Source organism: Mesoplodon mirus (genome assembly GCF_964341445.2).
Source record: "Mesoplodon mirus genome assembly, chromosome: 13".
NCBI lineage: Eukaryota > Metazoa > Chordata > Mammalia > Artiodactyla > Ziphiidae > Mesoplodon > Mesoplodon mirus.
The window spans coordinates 47318694-47339216 of record NC_138989.1 but is presented as its reverse complement, the minus strand read 5'-3'; the positions used below and the strand labels follow the sequence as shown (position 1 = coordinate 47339216).

The window sequence follows — 20523 nt, the reverse complement described above, 5'->3', positions numbered from 1 at the left end:
TCATTACCATCCTCCACCTGGATGGGGGGACCTTAGTTCCTGCAGAACTCGGATATGTATCAGATTGGTATGATATCACTTGAGGAGGAATCAGGACCTTGTTTTACTGCTGAACTACTGTTTCTTGACTGCTTTTCCCTTGTTCCTGAATTCCCTCACTTCCGTTAAGATCATTAATTACTGAGACCTGTTCAAGGGCAGGCGTGCATGCAGCCAGGCTTAGATCACAAAATGCCTTAGGTCAAAAATGGCCTCTCTTATGTCAGGAAAGCCATGCCTGGTTCTCTTTCTCCAGGGACCCCCTACCCTATCTGTTTATAAAATCTCAGCTCGAGGATTTACTAGCTGAGAGATCAAAGCCCAGGGGTGACACCTGCAGGAAGTGGTCTGTTTAAATGGGTTCTATTTAATGGGGAGGTTTTTTTGTGGGCTACTTGTCGATTGGCATATCACATAGTTTATGAATGCCACTAGTCAGTGCACTCTGATAGAATTATCTCGAGAAAACATTCCCATCTGTCACTCAGGGCCATCATTCTTTAGCTTTCCCTTCCTTCCTTGTTCCTTCTTATATTGTTACTATAAATGATCCAAGAAATTATAACCAGAGGCAGCCGCAGCCAAAAGAAGACACAAATTAGAGGCAGATTAAGAGGATTAAGAATAGAAAATAGATGTTTCTTGGGATTGTTAGTGCTTCCAAGGAGAGAAGTGTATTCAGTTCTTTTCTGATATTAACTACCTTTTTTTATAGTTATCTTAATATTAGCTTAGAAGCTTTCAGGCTACGAAAATTAATTCATGAAATACTGCCGAACTATGGAATCGGAGAACACCCTTGTGAGTCAGATGAGGGGTCTGGCTAAGGTTTACAGATAAGCAAGTACATTGATAACAGTGCAGCTGCCTTATAAGTTAGTGCATTATCACACCATCCTGACAACCCCACGTGCTCCTTACATGTGATAGTTTTCCAAGGCTCCATCTAAAAGGAAATGTTGCATAATCCTAGCTGCTTTGGAGGGTATCAAATCACTCTCATTAAGGTTTATGAAGACTGAGTCATTCCCCAGAAAGGGGACACCTTTGATCTAAAGCTACTCATTCAGAAAGGTAGTCCTTAAGGACCTGGGGATGACTTTGTTTTTGCTGGTTATACAATCATCAGAAAATGATGACAAAAACTTAAATCTTTTTATTGTGACCATTAGAGTAAGAACACAAGTCAACTCCAAAAAACATGTAATATTTGAAAATACTTGGAAAAGGAAAACAAAAAACTGGGACTTCCCTGGTGGCACGATGGTTAAGAATCCAACTGCCACCGCCTGGAGGGGTGGGATAGGGAGGGTGGGAGGGAGGGAGACGCAAGAGGGAAGGGATATGGGAACAGATGTATATGTATGACTGATTCACTTTGTTATAAAGCAGAAACTAAAAAAAAAAAAAAAAAAAAAGAATCCACCTGCCAATTCAGTGGACATGGGTTTGAGTCCTGGTCCTGGAAGATCCCACATGCCACGGAGCAACTATGCCCTTGCACCACAACTACTGAGCCTGTGCTCTAGATCCCTCGAGCCACAACTACTGAGCCCACATGCCACAACTACTGAAGCCTGCACACCTAGAGCCCGTGCTCTGCAACAAGAGAAGCCACTGCAATGAGAAGCCCTCACACCGCAACAAAGAGTAGCCCCCGCTCGCCACAACCAGAGAAAGCCCGTGCACAGCAATGAAGACCCAATGCAGACAAAAATAAATAAATAAATAAATTTATTTATTAAAAAAAAAAAACCCAGATAGCTAACTCAACACATTATCTGAGCTATATACGCTTGAGGTAGTTATATGAAAGATGTACAAATAAGATTCCTTTTTTAAAAATTCTCCTCACAGTTTAGATGTCCTAATGTAGTGATTGGGAACATGCAAACAATTTAATCACTTATAAAATTAAAAATATCTAACCTTTTCCCTCTTCCCCCTACGCCTGCCCGTGTATGACTTTTCCAAGCCTCTGGAAGACTTGTTTCTGTGGGGTCCACGTGTGGCTGGACAGGGAGCAGGGAGGGGAACTCAAGATATTCTTGGAACCTGTTCTAGCCATCAGCTCTGGAACAGAAGGGCCTACTGAATGGCAGAAACTGGAATCCAGGCCTCACGTCTTCAGGAGGCCAAGAGCAGTTAAAAGCAGAGATGAGGAGAGCCTTAAGTCTGAGGCTTAGTCCTTGGATTGGCAGGTCAAATAATAAATTCCTTGGTAAAGCAAACTCTTCAGTCTGAGGAACGCCTTTATAGTCTCAGTCACACTGTTAGATTTTTACCTCACGTTCCCATACTGATGATTCTGCTCCCAATTCCGATGTCAGGAGTGGGCGTGCGGGCAGGAGGGGCATGTGTTCCCCACACCACCAAGGAATTCTCCTTCACCAGCTGGCTGTCCTACAATTCAACTCAGTTCTGACACTATCTACCCGGAAATAGCATCAGACTCCACAAATTAAGGACTTAGTCCTACCTCAGATGTCAGTTGCAAATCCAGGTCACCACCCACGCTTCTGATCCAATGACCCCCTCCTTGGGTTGGATTAATTTGCTAGAGGAGCTCACAGAACTCAGAGAAACATTTTTCTTACTAGATTACTGTCTTATTATAAAAGGATATAACTCAGGAATAGCTAGATGAAAGAGATGTGTAGGACAAGGTATGGGGGAAGGGGGCGGAGCTTCCATGCTCCCTAAGCAGCCCACTCTCCCCATCCTGCCATGTGTTCATGTGTTTGGTTGTCCAAACCACAGCCTTTTGGGGTTCAATGGAAGCTTCATTATATAGGCACAATTGATTAAGTCATTGGCCATGGGTGATTGATTCCACCTCCAGTCCCACCTTTCCCTGGAAATCTGGGAGTGGGATGAAAGTTCCAACCTTTTAATCTTGCTCAGTTCCCCTGGCAACCAGCCCCCATCCTTAGGTGAGTTCCAAAAGTCACCTCACTAACATAAGTTCTCATCGCTTAGGAAATTCCAAGATTTTTAGGAGCACTGTGGCAGGAACAGGAAGACCAAATATATATTTCTTACTAGAAATCACATTATCACACATACTTACCAGAACCATTTCTTTTCTGTTTGTTCCACAAGTAGAGGTTTGGTTTAGTTTGGCTTTGCTTGATAATTTTCTCCTTAAAGATTTAACGTATGTTCTGTATAGGTAGTACTTAAAGGGCAGATCAGATGTATCATCTCCCACTCCTGAGGTATGGCTGGCTCCTCAGTGGAGTGTGTTAAAAAAGAGACAGAAGGCCCCAGTTGGAGTCACTTGTGTTAAACTTGCATCAACAAACCAAGACTTAATACCTAACTTAATTGCAGTTTCAACCCCACCGCTCCCCTGCCCGCCCCACCCCGCCAGAAAGGTAACCTTTAACCAGTCAACCTGGAATCACCTGGTTAGCATTGGCGAGGTCATCTGCCCCTCCCGTTCCCTTTAGGAAGGTGACCTTGCCGAAAACAATGCATTCTTTGCTAATAATTTTCTTCTTCTGCCCCTTTCACCTTTAAAACTCTTCCATTTTCTAGAGCTTGGTGGAATTCCTTTCAATTTGCCAGATGGGATGCTGTCCAATTCATGAATCATTTAATAAAGCCAATCTGAGCTTTAAATTTACTCCGTTGAATTTCTGTTGTCGAACAGGTGGCACACCCTGCCTACGGCACCACACGTACATAGCAGAGTTGGAAAAATCACAAGTTCAAGGCCAGATTGACCTAATTCTAAACATAATATTTTTCACCTGCCAAATAAGGATACTACCACAAAGGACTGTTGTGAGAATTAAATATATAAAATGCCTCACAAAGTCTAGAATTGAGTACGGGGCCCTCGGAAAATATCAGTTCCCTTCTTCTGACCAAGAAGAAGGTTAGTTCTCTTCTTCTGATCTTGCTAATCTCCAAAATCCCAAAAGAGATTTATGAACTGTCCACCTCCAGGGGCCTGTTTCCACCTGCTAGGTTGGTTTGAAATGGGCGTTTAACTGGCCAGTGATTGTTTCCATAACAGCGTTTCCCAACCACTGAGAGCTCTGATGAAAATTTCCTATAATCGATAACTCTAATGATGGCAAGCACTTTGTCTCTGATGTAAACTACATCTGAGCACTGGAGTCAATGTTCTAGAAGGCTTCTAGTCTAATGGCTTTAGCAGTCAGACATGACTTCAGTGGTGAACTTTGGATTTATGGTAAAATTCTAGATGCCGAAGTATAATTGTTTGTACCTTCTGCAGTCCATGTTCTTATTTAAATATGATATTAAAGATAAACTCAATAAACGTTTTTAAAATATATATTTTTTAATTTTTAATAATTTTTTAAGAAAGAGAGATTTCCTAGAAGAAAGCAATGCCACAAGCTCATCATGCCAAAGGAGAACATTTGATATAAGTTTATAATTTTCACAGAAATTTCTTGTCCTCAATATAGTCTTTCAGGGGTCAAGGCTGGAGTCTCACTTTTAAAGATCTCAGTTTCTAACTGGTATGTGCCGCAGAGGGCTCTAGAACCCTGATGGGAACGAAGTTTCTATGAGCACAAGCTTGACACATGTGTATGTGTGTGTATATAAGTGTGTGTTGGGTGGAAACATTTAATAGAAATGTTCTAAAACAAATAATAGGACAGTAGAAAAACAAAATAAAAATTTATATACAGATGTATGGGCTTTAAAAACTGAAAAAAAAATTTAATAAATAAAGATAATCTGAATGGAACCATTCTTTCCAGGCCCTAAGCAGTGGTGTCCATAGAAATAGAGGGATTTTAATGTCATTTTGAGCCCTAAGATTAAATGATGTTCACTCTCTCCCAGGTATTTAAAAGAACTGATTAACTCATCAAAATCCCCAGGTACAAAAAGGCCCAAAAGAGTGAATGAAAGAGCAAATGTGAGTGTTTAACAACATGGGCATGATTTTGCCTATGGAATAAGGTGTAATTAAATTCTATGCAAAATGTGAAATTCTTAATTTGAAATAGCACAGTATTAAATGTCTTAATAAAGAATCTCTCAGGACTTCCCTGGTGGTCCAGCGGTTAAGACTCCGGGCTTCCAAGGCAGGGAGCATGGGTTCCATCCCTGGTCGGGGAACTAAGATCCCACATGCCGTGCTGCATAGCTGTAAAAAAAAAAAAAGTCTGTCTCTCTCTCTCTGTGCAAAATTAAAATAATGTGAAACATCTTAAATTTAAAATTCTTTAAGAATCTCATAATTTTAAAGCTAGTGGCCCACGAGAATTGAAAACTGTGATTATGCTCTAACCATAGGGCACTGCCACTTTAGCTGATTTTCAGAAATATCCATCATCCCTTGCCAGTCAAAACTGGTAGAAACAAATGGCATCACAAACTTGCAATCAAAGGCCTCACAAGTCTGACTTGACAACCGTGCTGAATGGTGGGCATGGAACCACAGAATGATGCTTCCACGGGAAAAGGTCTTTAGATGATCAAATCCAATTCCCTCATTTTATAGGATTGCAAAGTTCCATTAAAGGGACCTACTCTCTGCTTTTTTTTTTTTTTTTTTTTTTTTGGCTGCGCCTGGTGGCATGTAGGATCTTAGTTCCTCCACCAGGGATCAAACCTGTGCCCCCTGCAGTGGAAGCATGGAGTCTTAACCACTGGACTGCCAGGGAAGTCCCCCTACTCCCTGCCTTGAAACAATGATGAAAATTCTTGAACTCCCCCCACCGGAGAAGTAGTTAGTTATTTAATACCTCAGACCATGTATCTTAAATAATTACAGGATACAGAGATGATGAAAAAAGTAGTTAAAGAAAAATATCCTGGTATGAGAATCATGGCAGGTACTGGATCACAACAGACTGAGATGGCTCCATTTCCCCTCTTACTTTAAAGAAAACTGGGTGTGGGGTGGGAGTTTTTGTAGAATTGGAAAAGAGGAAACATTTATGTAAACTGTTATATGTTCCAGTTATAACCTTTGGAAACCACTGTAAAAATAAAAATCCATATACTATTGAAAAGCTTAAAGCCTGAGACTAACCAGTAACTCAAATTTGGACCCAATATGGCTACATGATATTAATAAATGGCATTTTGCTAAATTGTATACATACCTACTCACTCCCTTGTCCTCATGATATCTTCATATACTACATATGAGTAATATGACTATATTCATATATAAGAAATTGGAGAGGTTTTCATCTATTGCTCCTAGAATTGATAATACAAACTTCTCAAAAATTTATCTCATTCTCAAGTAGGGAATTCCTGATTATGGAATAGTAACAGCTTGCCCATAACTTGGTAGTGTTAATCATCCAAGAACCAAACAATGGGAGACAAATAACATTTGCAGCACAAATGGTCGTGACCCTGCATAGAAGAAAACAATGATGATATCAACTTTTGAGGGACCGAATTCTCTTATCCAAGGTTTTAATTGTAAACTACCATGAACATGTGTTGTGAGGAGAGGCACACATACAATTATTTTAAAAAACTATTTTTAACTAAAAAAAAAAAATCACTGAGAATAATCCATTATCATCCGAGATTCTCTCTCCTGCTTTCTTACCCTCCCTTTCACCTTCCCTTTGTATTTCCTCTTCTAACAATAGCAGTTCTTACCTACATAGTGGTTGTGATGTGCCAGGTGCTGTTCTAAGCACTTTACGTATATTATGTAGTTTACCCTCACAACAACATTGTGAGCTAAATAATATTACTACTTAGTATAGAGATGAGGAAATTAAGGCATACAGAGATTAAATAACTGTCCCAGGACACACAGAAAGTGTGTAGTGAGATTTTTTCTTTTTATAGCTTTTTTAAAAATTAATTTATTTATTTTTGGCTGCATTGGGTCTTCGCTGCTGCGCGTGGGCTTTCTCTAGTTGCGGCGAGCGGGGGCTACTCTTCATTGCGGTGCGCAGGCTTCTCATCGTGGTGGCTTCTCTTGTTGCGGAGCGTGGGCTCTAGGTGCACGGGCTCAGTAGTTGTGGCGCACAAGCTTAGTTGCTCCGCGGCATGTGCGATCCTTCCCCAACCAGGGCTTGAACCCGTGTCCCCTGCATTGGCAGGCGACTTCTTAACCACTGCGTCACCAGGGAAGCCCCGTGTTGTGAGATTTGAACCTAAGCAGTCTGGCTTCAGAGTGTACACTCTTAACCACCAGCGTGTGGGCAACAATTCCTCTTTTGTCGCTAAAGTGACTACCTACAACTTCCTTTGATTAGTGGTATATTCATACAATGGAATATTATTCATCTGTGAAAAGGAATGATGTACTGATGTATGATACAATGTAGATGAACCTTGAAAATCTTATGCTAAATGAAAGAAACCAGACATAAAAGGTTACATATTATGTGATTCTAGTTATACAAAATGTCCAGAATAGGCGAATCCATAAATACAGAAAGCAAATTAGTGGTTGCCAGGGGCTTCAAGGTGGGGCGAGGAGGAAGGGGAGTAACTGCTTAATGGATACAGAATGTTCTTTAGGCTGATGAAAATAATCTAGCACTGGATAGTGCTGGTGATTATATAACATTTTGATGTACTAAATGCCACTTTAAAATGGTTATTATAGTTTTTAAAATTTTAACACAATAAAAAAATTGGAGAATAAAAAGTAATCATGGATAGAACTGCTGGTATCTTAGCACAAATCAAGGCAGTGGTATCAAACTGAACTAATAGTCATTGTAATCTTCACTGTTACACACTTTCAGTAAATAAATAAAAGAGTAAATAATTTTAAAGCCAATTTTACTTAAGAATATCCTTAATGAAGCAGTCACCGTTATTAACTGTACAAAACCTCAAACCTTGAGCATACATCTTTTTTATATTCTGCGTGATAAAATGGAACGTACTAATAAAGCACTTCTGCCGCATAATGAAGTACAATGATTATCTTAAGGAAAAGCACCTGTAAGATTTTTGAGTTAGATGAATTGGCCACTTTTTTCATAGAATACCATTTTTACTTTAAAAAACACTTAGAGGATAAATAATGGTCATTCAGACTTAGTTATCTGGCAGATTTTTTTTCAAAATTGAATGAAGACTATGATTTTATATACATATATAATCTAATATATATAGTTTAATACATTATATATGATTTTTAGTGTCCCTTTGCACAGCTTTTATAGTGGTTCTCTAGGTATTACATTAGATATATAATTATAAGTTAAAAATTGTTACATTATATATAAATTATTTATAATTATATATATATAATGTAATACAATTCAATAGAGGAACTATAGCCTTTTCAACAAACAATGCCTAGAGCAATCGAACATCCAAAGCCAAAAAATTAACTCAACCTAAACCTCAAACCTTTTATAAAAATTAACTCAAAATGTATCACTGAGTTAAATATAAAACAAAAAATATATAGAACATCTTTTTAAACAGGAGAAAATATTCAGGATCTAGGGCTAGACAAAGAGTTCTGAGACTTGGGAATACCAAAAACACAATCCACTAAAAGGAAAAACTGATAAATTGGACTTTACCAAAATTAAAAACTTTTGCTCTGCAAAATATCCTTTTAGGAGAATGAAAAGACACGCTGCAGAGTGGGAAAATATGTTTCCAAACCATACATTCAACAAAGGGACAGATCTAGAATATATTAAAAAGTCTCAAAACTCAATGGTATAAGAGCAAAAAATCCATTTAGAGCATGAGTAAAAGATGTAAAGAGATAGTCCACAGAAGATGATATACAGATGGCAAATAAGTACATGAAAAGTTGTTCAGTATCATGTGTCACTAGGGAAGTGCAGAGTAAAACCACAATGAGATATCACTACACACTTAATCAGAATGGCTAAAATAAAAAATAGTGACAGGGGACTTGCCTGGCGGTCCAGTGGTTAAAACTCGGTGCTTTCGCTGCTGAGGCCCGGGTTCAATCCCTGGTCAGGGAATTAAGATCCCACAAGCCATGCAGCACGGCCAAAAAAAAAAAAAAAATTAGTGACAAGTGAAAGACGCCAATCTGAAAAGGTGACTTACTGTATGATTCCAACTAAATGATGTTCTGGAAAAGGCAAAACCATGGAGATAGTAAAGAGATTAGTGGTTGTGGGGAGGGGCGGGTAGGGAGAGGGATGAATAAGTGGAGCACAGAGGATTTTTTAGGGCAGTGAAACTATTCTACAGGACACATGTAGTGGATACATGTCATTATTCACCTGTCAAAACCCATAGAATGTAGAACACCAAGAGTGAATCCTAATGTAAACTATGGACTTTCAGTGATAATAATGTATCAATGTAGATTCATCAATTATAACAAATTTATCTGGTGGGGATATTGATGGTGGGAGAAGCTTGTGTGTATGTGGGCACAAGGGGTATAGGGGATATCTCTCTAAGTTCTGCTCAGTTTTGCTGTGACTCTAAAACTACTCTAAATAATAGAGTCTAACAGGAAAAAAAAAGTGATAACACCCAAGCTGGTAAGGATCAGAGAAACTGCATCACCACTGCTGGTGGGAATGTAAAATGGTATAGGCACAAGGCAAATTAGTAGCAGTTTCTTAAAAATCTAAACATGCAGCTACCATATGACCCAGCAATGCTCTCCTGGGCATGTATCCCAGAAAAATGCAGAGTTACATCTATATGAAAACCAGTACATGAATATTTAGAGCAGCTTTATTTGCAATAACCAAAATCTGGAAACAACCCAAATGTCCTGCAACAAGTGGATGATTAAACAAACTGTGGTGCATCCATAGCCTGAAATTCTATTCAGCCATCAGAAAGGAACAAATTATTGTACACACAACAATCTGGATGAATTAGAGAGAATTATGCTGAGTTAAAAAAAATAAAAATCAATCCCAAAAAGTTCTATACTGTATGGTTGCATTAATATAACATTTTAAAATGACAAAACTATAAAAATAGAGAACAGATTAATGATTGCCAAGGGCTTTTTTTTTTCCCCCGCCACCCCACTCGCTTGGCATGCGGGATCTTAGTTCCCCATCCAGGGATCCAACCTGCGCCCCCTGCAGTGGAAGCTTGGCGTCTTAACCACTGGACCGCCAGGGAAGTCCCAGATTGCCATGGTTTAAACAGGAGGTGGGAACGAGATGGAAAGGGACTTGGTTATATGAAGGCAATTTGATGGATTTTTGTGGTAATGAAACTGTTCTGTAGTTTGTATCAATATCAACATCCTGGTTGTGACACTGCACTAAAGTTTTGCAAGTTGTCACCGTAGAGGGAAACTAAGTGAAGGGTACACAGTTATCTCTGTATTATTTCTAACAACTACATGTAAATCTACAATGATCTCAAAATAAAACTTGAATTTTAAAAATTCAGTGAAGTCATGTACCTGTCATTACAAGGAGGATAGTACTTATTGCCAATGATAAACGTTAAGCTTTCAAGCAAAAATTAGCATTTTGGAAAATTTGTTTCTGACACCATGAGCATCAACTTCCAAGACTTAAAGACTTTTTTAATGAGACGATGGTGACATTAATGTTATGTTTTGATACTGTGTGATGAAATGTACCAAAAGTTGTAAGAGCTACATAAGTCAGTGAACCAATATTTTCTAAATAATCAATGCACGATATGACAAAATCATGCATAGATGAAAGATCCATTCAAAATATGAGATAGACCAATAGATTTACTGGATGGAGTACCAAAATTCATTGATATGTTTTCAGATTCCAATTGTATCTAACCTTTAAGAAATTACCATTTGTCCACTTTTAACAAAGGATATTCAAAAAGAATATCTGCAATGACTTGGAAAGCTATTCAAATATGCCTCCTTTTTCCAACTACATATCTGTGTAAGTTTAGATTTTCTTTATATTCTTCTACAAAAATAATATATTGCTACAGACTGAATGCAGACACTTATGTAAGAATTCAGCTGTTTTCTATTAAGCCAGATATTAGAGATTTGCAAAAAATGTAACACAACACACACTCTTTTTGCTAAATTTTCTTTTGTTTTGGAAAATATAGTTATTTTTCAAGAAAATAGTATTTATGTTAACACATATGGGCTTGTTATTTTTCAAGGATTAATAAAGACATAGTTTTCAATTTTCCTCGTTTGAATGTCTAGTATGGTAAGAACTGATAAATGGAATGTTCATATGCAAAAGCTCTTTGGGGCCCTCAATAATTTCTAAAAGTATAAAGGCTCCTGAAACCCAAAACTTTGAGAACTGTTCTAGGAGTTTAAACTGTTCTTATTGATTGTAGTTGTATGTTCAAACAGATTCTAAACCAGACTCACATACTGTGGGGCTTAAGTCAGAAAACAAGAGAGGAAATTCCCTGGTGGTCCAGTGGTTAGGACTCTGCGCTCTCACTGCTGAGGTCCTGGTTTTGATCCCTGGTCGGGAAACTAAAATCCCACAAGCCACAAACATGGTCAGTAATAATAATAATAATAAAGGAAACAAGAGAGTGGCCAGTTTTAGAGCTGTGGGGGGCACATGTCCCCAGGGAGAAAGGAGCTGCCCGCTGTCCCTCCCTACATCGGGACATGACAGCATGGAAATGCTGAGATTCCACATGGAAGATCATTCCCGTTGGGTGTTTCCAGTGGGTTTCTAGGGAATCACCTGTGAGGCCAACATACTTGGCCCCCAAAGAGAAGGCAGTCATTTGGAAAGCTACCCCCAGTTCTTGCTCTCCGTCTTATAGACAATATTATGCTTCCAGAACAGCCTGAATTTCTTCTCCACCTTTATCTATTTTTATTTTTTATTTTCTTACTCCCCTCTTTTAAAAACAAAAACACAAGCAACATTTCACCAATTAGACCTTTACCAAAATAATGATTTGTAGTATATCCAGCTATGTACAGAGAAGGTCCGTTTATAGAAGGTGAAGTTGTTGTAATATATTGTAGGTGAAACCATCATGAAGAATTTTTCATTTCATTTGCTGGCTGTATTGCTGAGTTAATCTTCAAAGTGCATATTGCTAAAAGGGGGAAGAACAATCGATCACTTAATTTCTAAATTTAAAAACTGTCATTGCAATGAATCCAATGAAACATTGTAATGTTTAAATGAAGTGCCATGAGCAGTCTCCTGGCATCCCTCCCAACTGGCAAGGGGACCCCAGCCTCCATCTCCAGGAACATGCTCTGGCCTATCCCACTTTATTCAGATGCTAAAACATCAGGGTGAGCACACACTTCAGTCTCAGGAAAAAGGTCATTCTGATTTAAGATTTAAACTAGAGCTGGAGTTTCTGCTATCAGTAAATTTACTGTAGAAATGCCTAGACTAAGGAAAATGTAAGTTGACTCCTTGCTCTTGGGCATGTGTTTAAATGACCTAGAGGCAAAACAGTTCTGTTTTTATAATATGGTGGTTGTGTGTGTGTGTGTGTGTTTCCAATTAATGGCCCTACCATGTCCCTGATACTCTAATAGTTCTCTCCTTTATTGAATTAACTTCCTTCTTTCTCTTCTCTTTGTTTTATCATTTTCTTTAATTCCAATTTTAGGTCGATAAATCAGCCTTTATAATAGCACTTACATCTACCAGCTTCCAGAGGAATATCCTGGCAGTCCCATCCACCATCTAACTGGTCCTCTCCTCCCTAACCACTCCCCCACCATTCCTACTCCAGCCCCCAAGTACATCCCTACTAGCCCAGAGGACCATGTCGGTGGGCACAGCTTCCACCAGGTTGACCTACTGGGTCATTGGCTGATCTGTCCCTTTTATTTTGAGACAGAAAGTAAGCTGGAAATACCTGTTTTTAAAAATAAAAAAAAAAACCTATATATATTTTAAGTAGTTTTCTAATAAGCTTGTGAAGTAATTGATCCACTGCCTATGACTAGCTTTAAACATCTTCCTGAGGTTGAGGAAACATGACAGCAGTGTATGAGAATAAAACTATTTGCTTTCTGTTCATTATCATTGTCCATCTTTTGAATAACTTCACAAATTTATTGTCTTTAACAAACAAGTGTCTTTAAACAAATAAGTTTGTCTACTTAAAAAAATTGAAAACTTAAGATACAGCATGTCTTGAATAATCATTTTTTAAAGAAAATATCCTCATGCTTAAGGTAATTGCAGTATTTTCGGTTTCAGAGATGTGTTCATTGGGCGTGTTTTGTCTTCAGTTTTGCTAGTAATTTTCAGAGACTCTGTTTTGAATGAAATAGAACTGGAAGAATTTTTAAGTTTCACTTTTAAATGATGTTCAGATTTTATTCCATTAGAAGTGCTCTTTTGTGAGTGAGAATAGGAATCTGCATATGAAACTGTGCTCTCTATGACTGGGGTATGTTGTGGGTGCTGGGGTTCTCTGTTAGTCCTGCCCTTCAAAATGAAAGCTTTCCTCAGGACATGCCTTACCCCAAAGGGTGCTGCCTTGCTTAATGTTCTGCTCCCTCCCCGGGGACAGCCCCAATCCAATGACTATTGATGTAGGGAGTACAATGGCCTGGCCCCCTTGCCTCAATTCAGGTCACTCTAAGGGCCATCCCAGCTCCAGAGCTCCCTGCAGAGGATGCTGAGGCCTCAGCTGCAACCACAGCACAATCCAACCTCGCCCTCTGCCTGCCACCTTCCCTCACTCCATCACTGGTGTTCCCAAGAGCACGCAGAGTAAATGTCCTGTGTGCAAATATCCATCTCAAATAGTCTGCTTCCCCAGGGTAATTTCAAGAGTGTATTGCCATTCTAGAGACCTTCTGAGGCAAGACTTTAAAACTTCTACTTGAAAATCTTGCCTTAAAGTTAGTTACCACACATGAAGCCAGAATCATTTGGAAACTTCTTTCATGCAAAAGCCCCAAATGTGCTTAGCACCCCCTTCCTACAAGCCTGAGCTCAACCTTTAGAACGATGACACTTACAGGTCACCTCTCCCCTTAACCAGGAAGGTTGAAATGTGTAGGCAAAATCAGTTGTGCCTTTCAGGAGGGTCACAGACTCCCACCCCAGAAAATTGCACAACCATACAAAATTCTGGGTACAGTTCCAGAAGGATAATAAAATCCCCCGTAAAACCCTCCATGGATCCCAATTTAAGACCTGTTGCTTTATAGTGACATAACAAGAACTCATAGTCTCAAAGCTGTTGTCCCCAGCATAGGGAGTAGAGAATTTTTTTTTTTTTAGGATATATAAAAAGTCCTAATTTGTCTTTATATAATTCCATCAATAGGTTTTGAATAACCAAATATGAGAGTCAAACTTACATTTTCCAGAGTCATATTTGTTGTCTTTGAACTTGTCTCTTTATGATACTTCTTCCTGGTATAGTAGACACTGACGAGGGTGATGATCAGCATCAGGGCAAACACAGCAACAGTGGAAGACACGGCAATCACAATGGTGTCTCGAGTTGAGCCTCTCTTTTCACACCTTTCTCCCATGTACCACCAGTCTTCCCCTGACGGACACCTACATGTTCGGAACGTGACTCAGAGTTATGAGTTGATATTTTAATCTGAAAATCTTCACCATTGAAGGTGTGAGTCAACAGTCAGGTCATTGGCAGATGGAACTATTTGTCACCCATTCTGGACTAGAAGGGTTGGTTAGACTAGCACAGGCAGGGCCAACGGAAAGGAACAATGGAATTACTCCTAATCTGGGACTTAACACAGCAGCTCCCAGTTGGGAAAGGAAGGTAGCATAGGTAGTGGAGAAAATTTAGTTCTCAGTGTCCCAGTCCCTCCACATCCCAGCTATGGCCATGGTCAAGCTCTTCTTAGAATTTAGGTATCTCCATCTAGGAAACGGGGACAGTCACAGTAACCACACCAGACCACTGTGAGGACCTAATAAGATATGTAACTCATGAGGACTGTTTCAGGCAATTAGAATAACGTGCTATCTTTGCATAAATAATTCTGTCGTTCTGCTGGCAACCCAAAGTCCCAAATGGAGAGCAAAAGATAAATATCTTATGAACAGTTTTGAGATGAGAATCAACTGATTTCATTCATATGAAATATCATATGAATCCTACATTGTGGGAATGAAAAAATATGTAACAAAAGAATGGGTAGATTGCATCCTTACCTGCACTCAGCTTTGCCATCATGGAGAATGCAAACGCCATCATTCTCACATTTAAAGTTTGTGCAAAGGTCATTGATGCCCAAGGTCGGGATTGGCTCATTTTGTGTAGTATTAAGGTGGGATATGTCTAAGGAGGGTGAGAGGAGAGCATGGAGGGAAATCAATTTGGGGTTTAACAAGCATTTGATCTTTAAGTTTCAAAATAAACTGTTCAGGCTTCAGGTTTGTGAGAAATTCAGGTACTCCTGAAGCACCATTCAGTAACGTTTAGAGGCAGTGAAAAAATAAACAGGCAGGCTGAAATCTAGACACAAAGGGAAGCTGAACCAGCCTGTGGGGCTGCAACTGAACATGTGCTTGCCTGGGCCTTGGCATGGAAACCAATGGTATTCCTGGAAAATGTAATTATTGGCTGCCATGGCTAAGAAATTTTAGAAGACAATAGATTAATGCTATTACTGACAAGATATATGTGTGTGTGCACACATCTCTATATATGTATGTATACATATCTGAAAGAGACAAAAAAGCCAGATCATTTCTACTCTAATTTTATGTGTTTCTGGGATATTTTTACTTCTGGAATCCTAGGGTATAATGACTACACTTCAGCTTATTTCTAAAGAAGTGTTCTGGACTAAAGCTTTCCACTATTGCTCCACGCAGTATTGCTCCTTGCAGTGCAAGTTTATCCTGGAACTGTCCCTGTTTCCATTTAAATTATTTTCATATTGTTAATGATTCATACTAAAAAAAATCTCACTCATGCTCATTTCCTCCCACGTCTCTAATATATCTCAAAACGGAATCCAGAAAAACACAGTAAATAATCAACGACCACAAATAAAAAGCAGCTTAGATAAAACTATTTTTATTGACTTACCTTCCACTGTCAGGAGGATATAAACATCATCTCCTTTTATAAAATCTCTGCTTTTCAGCCTCTGATGAGTCATAAAGACACTGGATCCATAGCCCCTACCTCTTCGAAACTGAGTTCCATTAGGGAAAAAAGCTTGTACTCCCACTTTGGAAGGCCTGTCCCAAAAATAGTTTCCATTACCTGAAAAAGCAATTTATATTAATGGATTGTGTTTAGCATCATCATAGCTTTTGGTGTAGGAAAGCACAGGCAATGTGAAGCACAATTAGGATAGAGCTCAAAATAATTCGGTGATGCTATTGACCTGTAATGTATTCCCTGGCAAGACACTGGAGTTTGTTCATTTATGCTGTCCTAAAGAAATGAGATGACATGGCAGGGAGGACCACATTCTGGAATATGAGTGGAGAGGTATCAAAAGTTTCCTACATGGGGTGTCACACTTCTACTGAATGAGCAGTGTAGAAACTCCGTTGCCCATTAGAATCACTCTTTAGTGGCCTTCTGAGTTACATGTAGTCCTTTTAGCTGAGTTAAATCAATGTGTTACTGAGAGAGTTTTTAATATTAGCAGTGAACAATTCACCTCAGTAACTGAATTATTCACCTAACAGAGTAAAGTCCTTCAGGAGTAGAAGACAGTGAGAAGCACTGCTTCTGGGAAAAGGTGGTGACCCACCCAACCTTGAGCCATTTTCAACATCATTCAGGGAGAAATGTTTTGGAAAAAGGTAAAGAAATTCTGAACATCAAATCCCCACACCTCTTTGTGAATACTATTTTTTTTCCTATCAGATTATTTTTTTTCCCCAAGTCACTCAGGTCATATACAGAATTCAAATTTGGCAATAATATTCACCTCGCCACAATTCCATTTTTCACTTTATTATGTTCCCAGAGGGCAAAGGATTATTACAGTTAGAAATGTGATCATTGCTTTCTGGGTGCTGCTTCCTTTTCAGACTAGAAAGAGGGGGGATGGTGTCACCATTGGCAAGTCCTCCAGAATTCTTTAATAAGTAGTTGCAATCCATTCCCATACCCTTCCCAACACTACGGAGCACCTACTCAACATCTTCGTTCTGATCAAAAACCACCCCCATTACAAAAGCTGAGCTGTTTTTGACAATTCAGAGGCAAGACCAGGACAGCATGGGTAGGGAGAACTCAACATCTGAGAGCCTCTCCATACCAGGCCCTTCCACAAACTTCCCTACTTGATCTGTAGAGATACTTTTAATAAATGTGTGGGGTTTTTATTACTGTCCCAGTTTTACTTCTGAGGACACTGGTGTTTCAAGAGATTATCTGCTCAAGGTTACATAGCTAATAAGAAGCAAACCTTGGATTGAGCCCAGGTGCGTCGGACTCTAAAACTAAAACACTCCTCGTACAACCCTGGGAATTCAGGTATTGTCAGCAGTTTCCAAAAATATAGCCACTATCTTCTCAATTTGTTGGCATCTTTGCTGACATTTCTGACAGTCTCCTGCCTGGGAGACTCTGTCCACAGCTGCTGAAGCCCTTCCCCTAAATATCTTCTGATCCTTAGATTTGGGGCTCAAAATTCCCTAGCTACCTGGTTATGCAGTCTCTCCTTCCCATATCATCTCTCCTAGAGCAGTGATTGTGTATTAGCAATAAAAAAGATGAGTCACAAACCGGTGGTCAAAAATGGGTCTGTAGTTATACTCTTCCTGTTCGACATACGCTGTCGAATGTCAGGATTTTGATCCAAGATGGTCATCGTGACTTGTTGCCAAGGACATGGCCACTCTAATTGATCATCATTGGCTCCAGAGATCAAGTGGAAATACATTCCTACATTAGGCAAACTACTTAGATTCAAGCGAATCTGAAATGCATAGCCTTTAGAAGAATAAAATGAAGGACTGAAGACAGGTCCACTGGGGCTGCCAATGAGCTGTGTGAAATTCCTTATATGCCAGACATGATGAGGGCACTGTGTTTCTGAAAGATTGATGTCATCAATAGACAGGCCACCCCGTGAGGCACCAGCACCTCTGACCCCTCCAAATACCACTCTAAATTTGTTGGTCACTTTCAGTGTTACGTGGTAAAGTTGCCAGCTCCCAATGGGTATATCTGCAAAAGAGACATTATTATTCCAAAGAGGACAAAGGACTATGAATCATGTGCAAATCGACATTAGAGCTCTAACCTTCATGGACAAAGGGTCTTTCTAGACCTACTGCTTCCTGCGGGTATGAGGTATGGCTTTCTTATGCCTCCAGCTCAGGCCCAGTTACTTCAAGACATTTCTGTGGGGATGGCGCAGCTCTCTGGAATATTTGGATGCTTATCTAGCTGATTCTTAGATAGATCACCCTTTCCCAGAGATAGGTGAGCAAACGATAGCATCTAGCTCATGAGAACTCCATGCCCAACTTACAAGTTACCTCCCATTCAGTTAGTTAAACAGACAAGCAAGCCCAATACTCTACACTTGTACCCCAGATTCCTGTGATACTCAGCCAAAGCCTCTTTTAATCTATTTATACTTTGATTGGAATACTTCCTTCACATGCAAAATTTTTAGTCAACTCTTTGGCAGTATTAAGTATGAATTCACCAAACCCTAGAAAGCCCACATCTTACAACTGACTCGATGTTACATATCTAATATTTGGTACCATCTCCTTTCTTCCCAGACTACACGTCCCCTCCACTATTACTCCTACCCCTAGCTAGCAGCACATTGTATGACACCTTGTCTTATTTTCTGATGTCACATACCCAAATAAGAAGCAGTCCATTTAAAAGTTTTCAGAAGCCTCCCAGGTAGAGAATAGCTCAGGAATTCATGGCAAACTAGTAGTTAACTCAATGTCTTCAAACTTAAATATATTGGCACTTAATGAGAAACATGTTGCTTGAAAATAAGTTAGAAAGATCCAAATTACAGAAAATGCTATTCTCCGTGGAAGGACCCCAGATTGAACAAAAAACTTTCATGAGAGCCTCCACTTCATTTTTACCAGTACTTTCAGTTTAAATTCTGGACTCCTAAGCAGGTTTCTTAAGTACATTTTGTGCTATTATCTGTCAATAATAACACCCACAGATTGCTAATGCAAGGGATTATATATGTATAATCAAATATGTGTGTAATAATCTTATTTATAATCTTTTATATATGCATTAGATACATAAAATGTACATGTATAATGTGTGTGTGTGTGTGTATATATATATATATATATATATATATATATATATATATATATATATAATAAGGTTAAGAACCTCAGCTTATAGGTGTTCATGAAGGAAAACATCATCTATGTTTCAGATTGTTTTTCACTGTTAAACAGGGGGAAAATGGCATGACATATGACATAATGTGGATCCATTTTATAATAGGTTTTAGTCAATTCATTCAAACCAAGAGGCCATTGTGTGGAGCAGACAGTAATACAGCCGCCAGGCCACAGCTCCTCCCTTCCTCAGCGGACCTTCTGAACCATCTGCTTTAATATGTGGTCAACGTGACCCACCTCCCAGACACATGATTAGAAGGAAGTGTGGCCACCTAATCAGTGTTGCCCTCTCTCCACTCAGAACTGCTCCAGAAGATGCATTTAACTCAAGTCATAACAATTAGAATCGTTCGCTGGAATTTATTTTTCTAGGCTAGAAATTAGAGGAAGAGTCCCTTCTCTAGTCTGATGGCACATTTGGTAAAATGTAAGCTGGGAAGTGAAACAGCCAAAGCACCAGTTTTACGCACAAAGCCCATCTGAGATAATAGGAAAGGTCCCCAACCATGTTCAGGGACAGGTCCCATCCTGCCTGAGGCCAGTTCCTTTCTTCTCCATTCTACAATATAGTTATGTTGAGCCAGTAACTCTTCACATTTTGCCTAAGCTAGTTTCCATTATATTTTTATTAGTTGCCAAGAACGGACTTCCCCAACGCCAGAGACTCATCTACAGTTTCTTAAGTGTCACATATTCTGTAGCACAGAAAGGACTCTCATTTTAGCTTCCCAACCACCGCATAAAACAAGTAGGATCAAGTTCTACATTGAAAAGTACTAAGTCCATAGCCCCTACCCTGTTGTAAATGGTTTTGCATAAAGTAAAGGGTTAAGACTGACTCATTCTGAACCCAAGAATAAGAATGTTGATAGTGTACCTTTTATTTCTTCCACAAGGGTCAGAGGGCTGTTCACACTGGCTGCAGAATATTCCCTGATATAGATGTTCAGTTGGTCATATTCACTTCCACTGTTATACAAAAAAAATTGCAAGCACTGAAATCCTCGTTTAGGGTATAGTATTCTACTTCCCAGCATTGCTGTGGCCCCCTCATTTACAGAGCTACTGTTGAAATGCATGAAGAAACCAGAACCTGTTAAAGAGGACAAATGCAGAACTGAGAAAACAGATACCGGATACAGGAATGCGTGTCTCGCGGGCACTCTATTTCCACCTAGTTCCCACTGTATGCAGGACACTGTTTTGAGCATTTAAATGCAGTTCTCGGAGCAGGCAGTCTATGAAGAAAAGCAACATTAGATCA

General features: G+C 39.3%; 1 protein-coding gene across 1 annotated transcript in view; it reads right to left on the bottom strand.

Moving 5' to 3' along the window:
• The window catches only part of MEP1B (meprin A subunit beta), a gene marked incomplete at both ends in the record, with an annotated part of 57143 nt that overhangs the window by 18805 nt on the left and 17815 nt on the right, over positions 1–20523 (bottom strand). Inside the window, 5 exons of the mRNA XM_082640605.1 lie at positions 14267–14471; positions 15096–15222; positions 15979–16158; positions 17641–18084; positions 20137–20352. Coding sequence (XP_082496731.1) covers positions 14267–14471; positions 15096–15222; positions 15979–16158; positions 17641–18084; positions 20137–20352 — 1172 coding nt within the window. The remainder of the gene's footprint in view (positions 1–14266; positions 14472–15095; positions 15223–15978; positions 16159–17640; positions 18085–20136; positions 20353–20523) is intronic.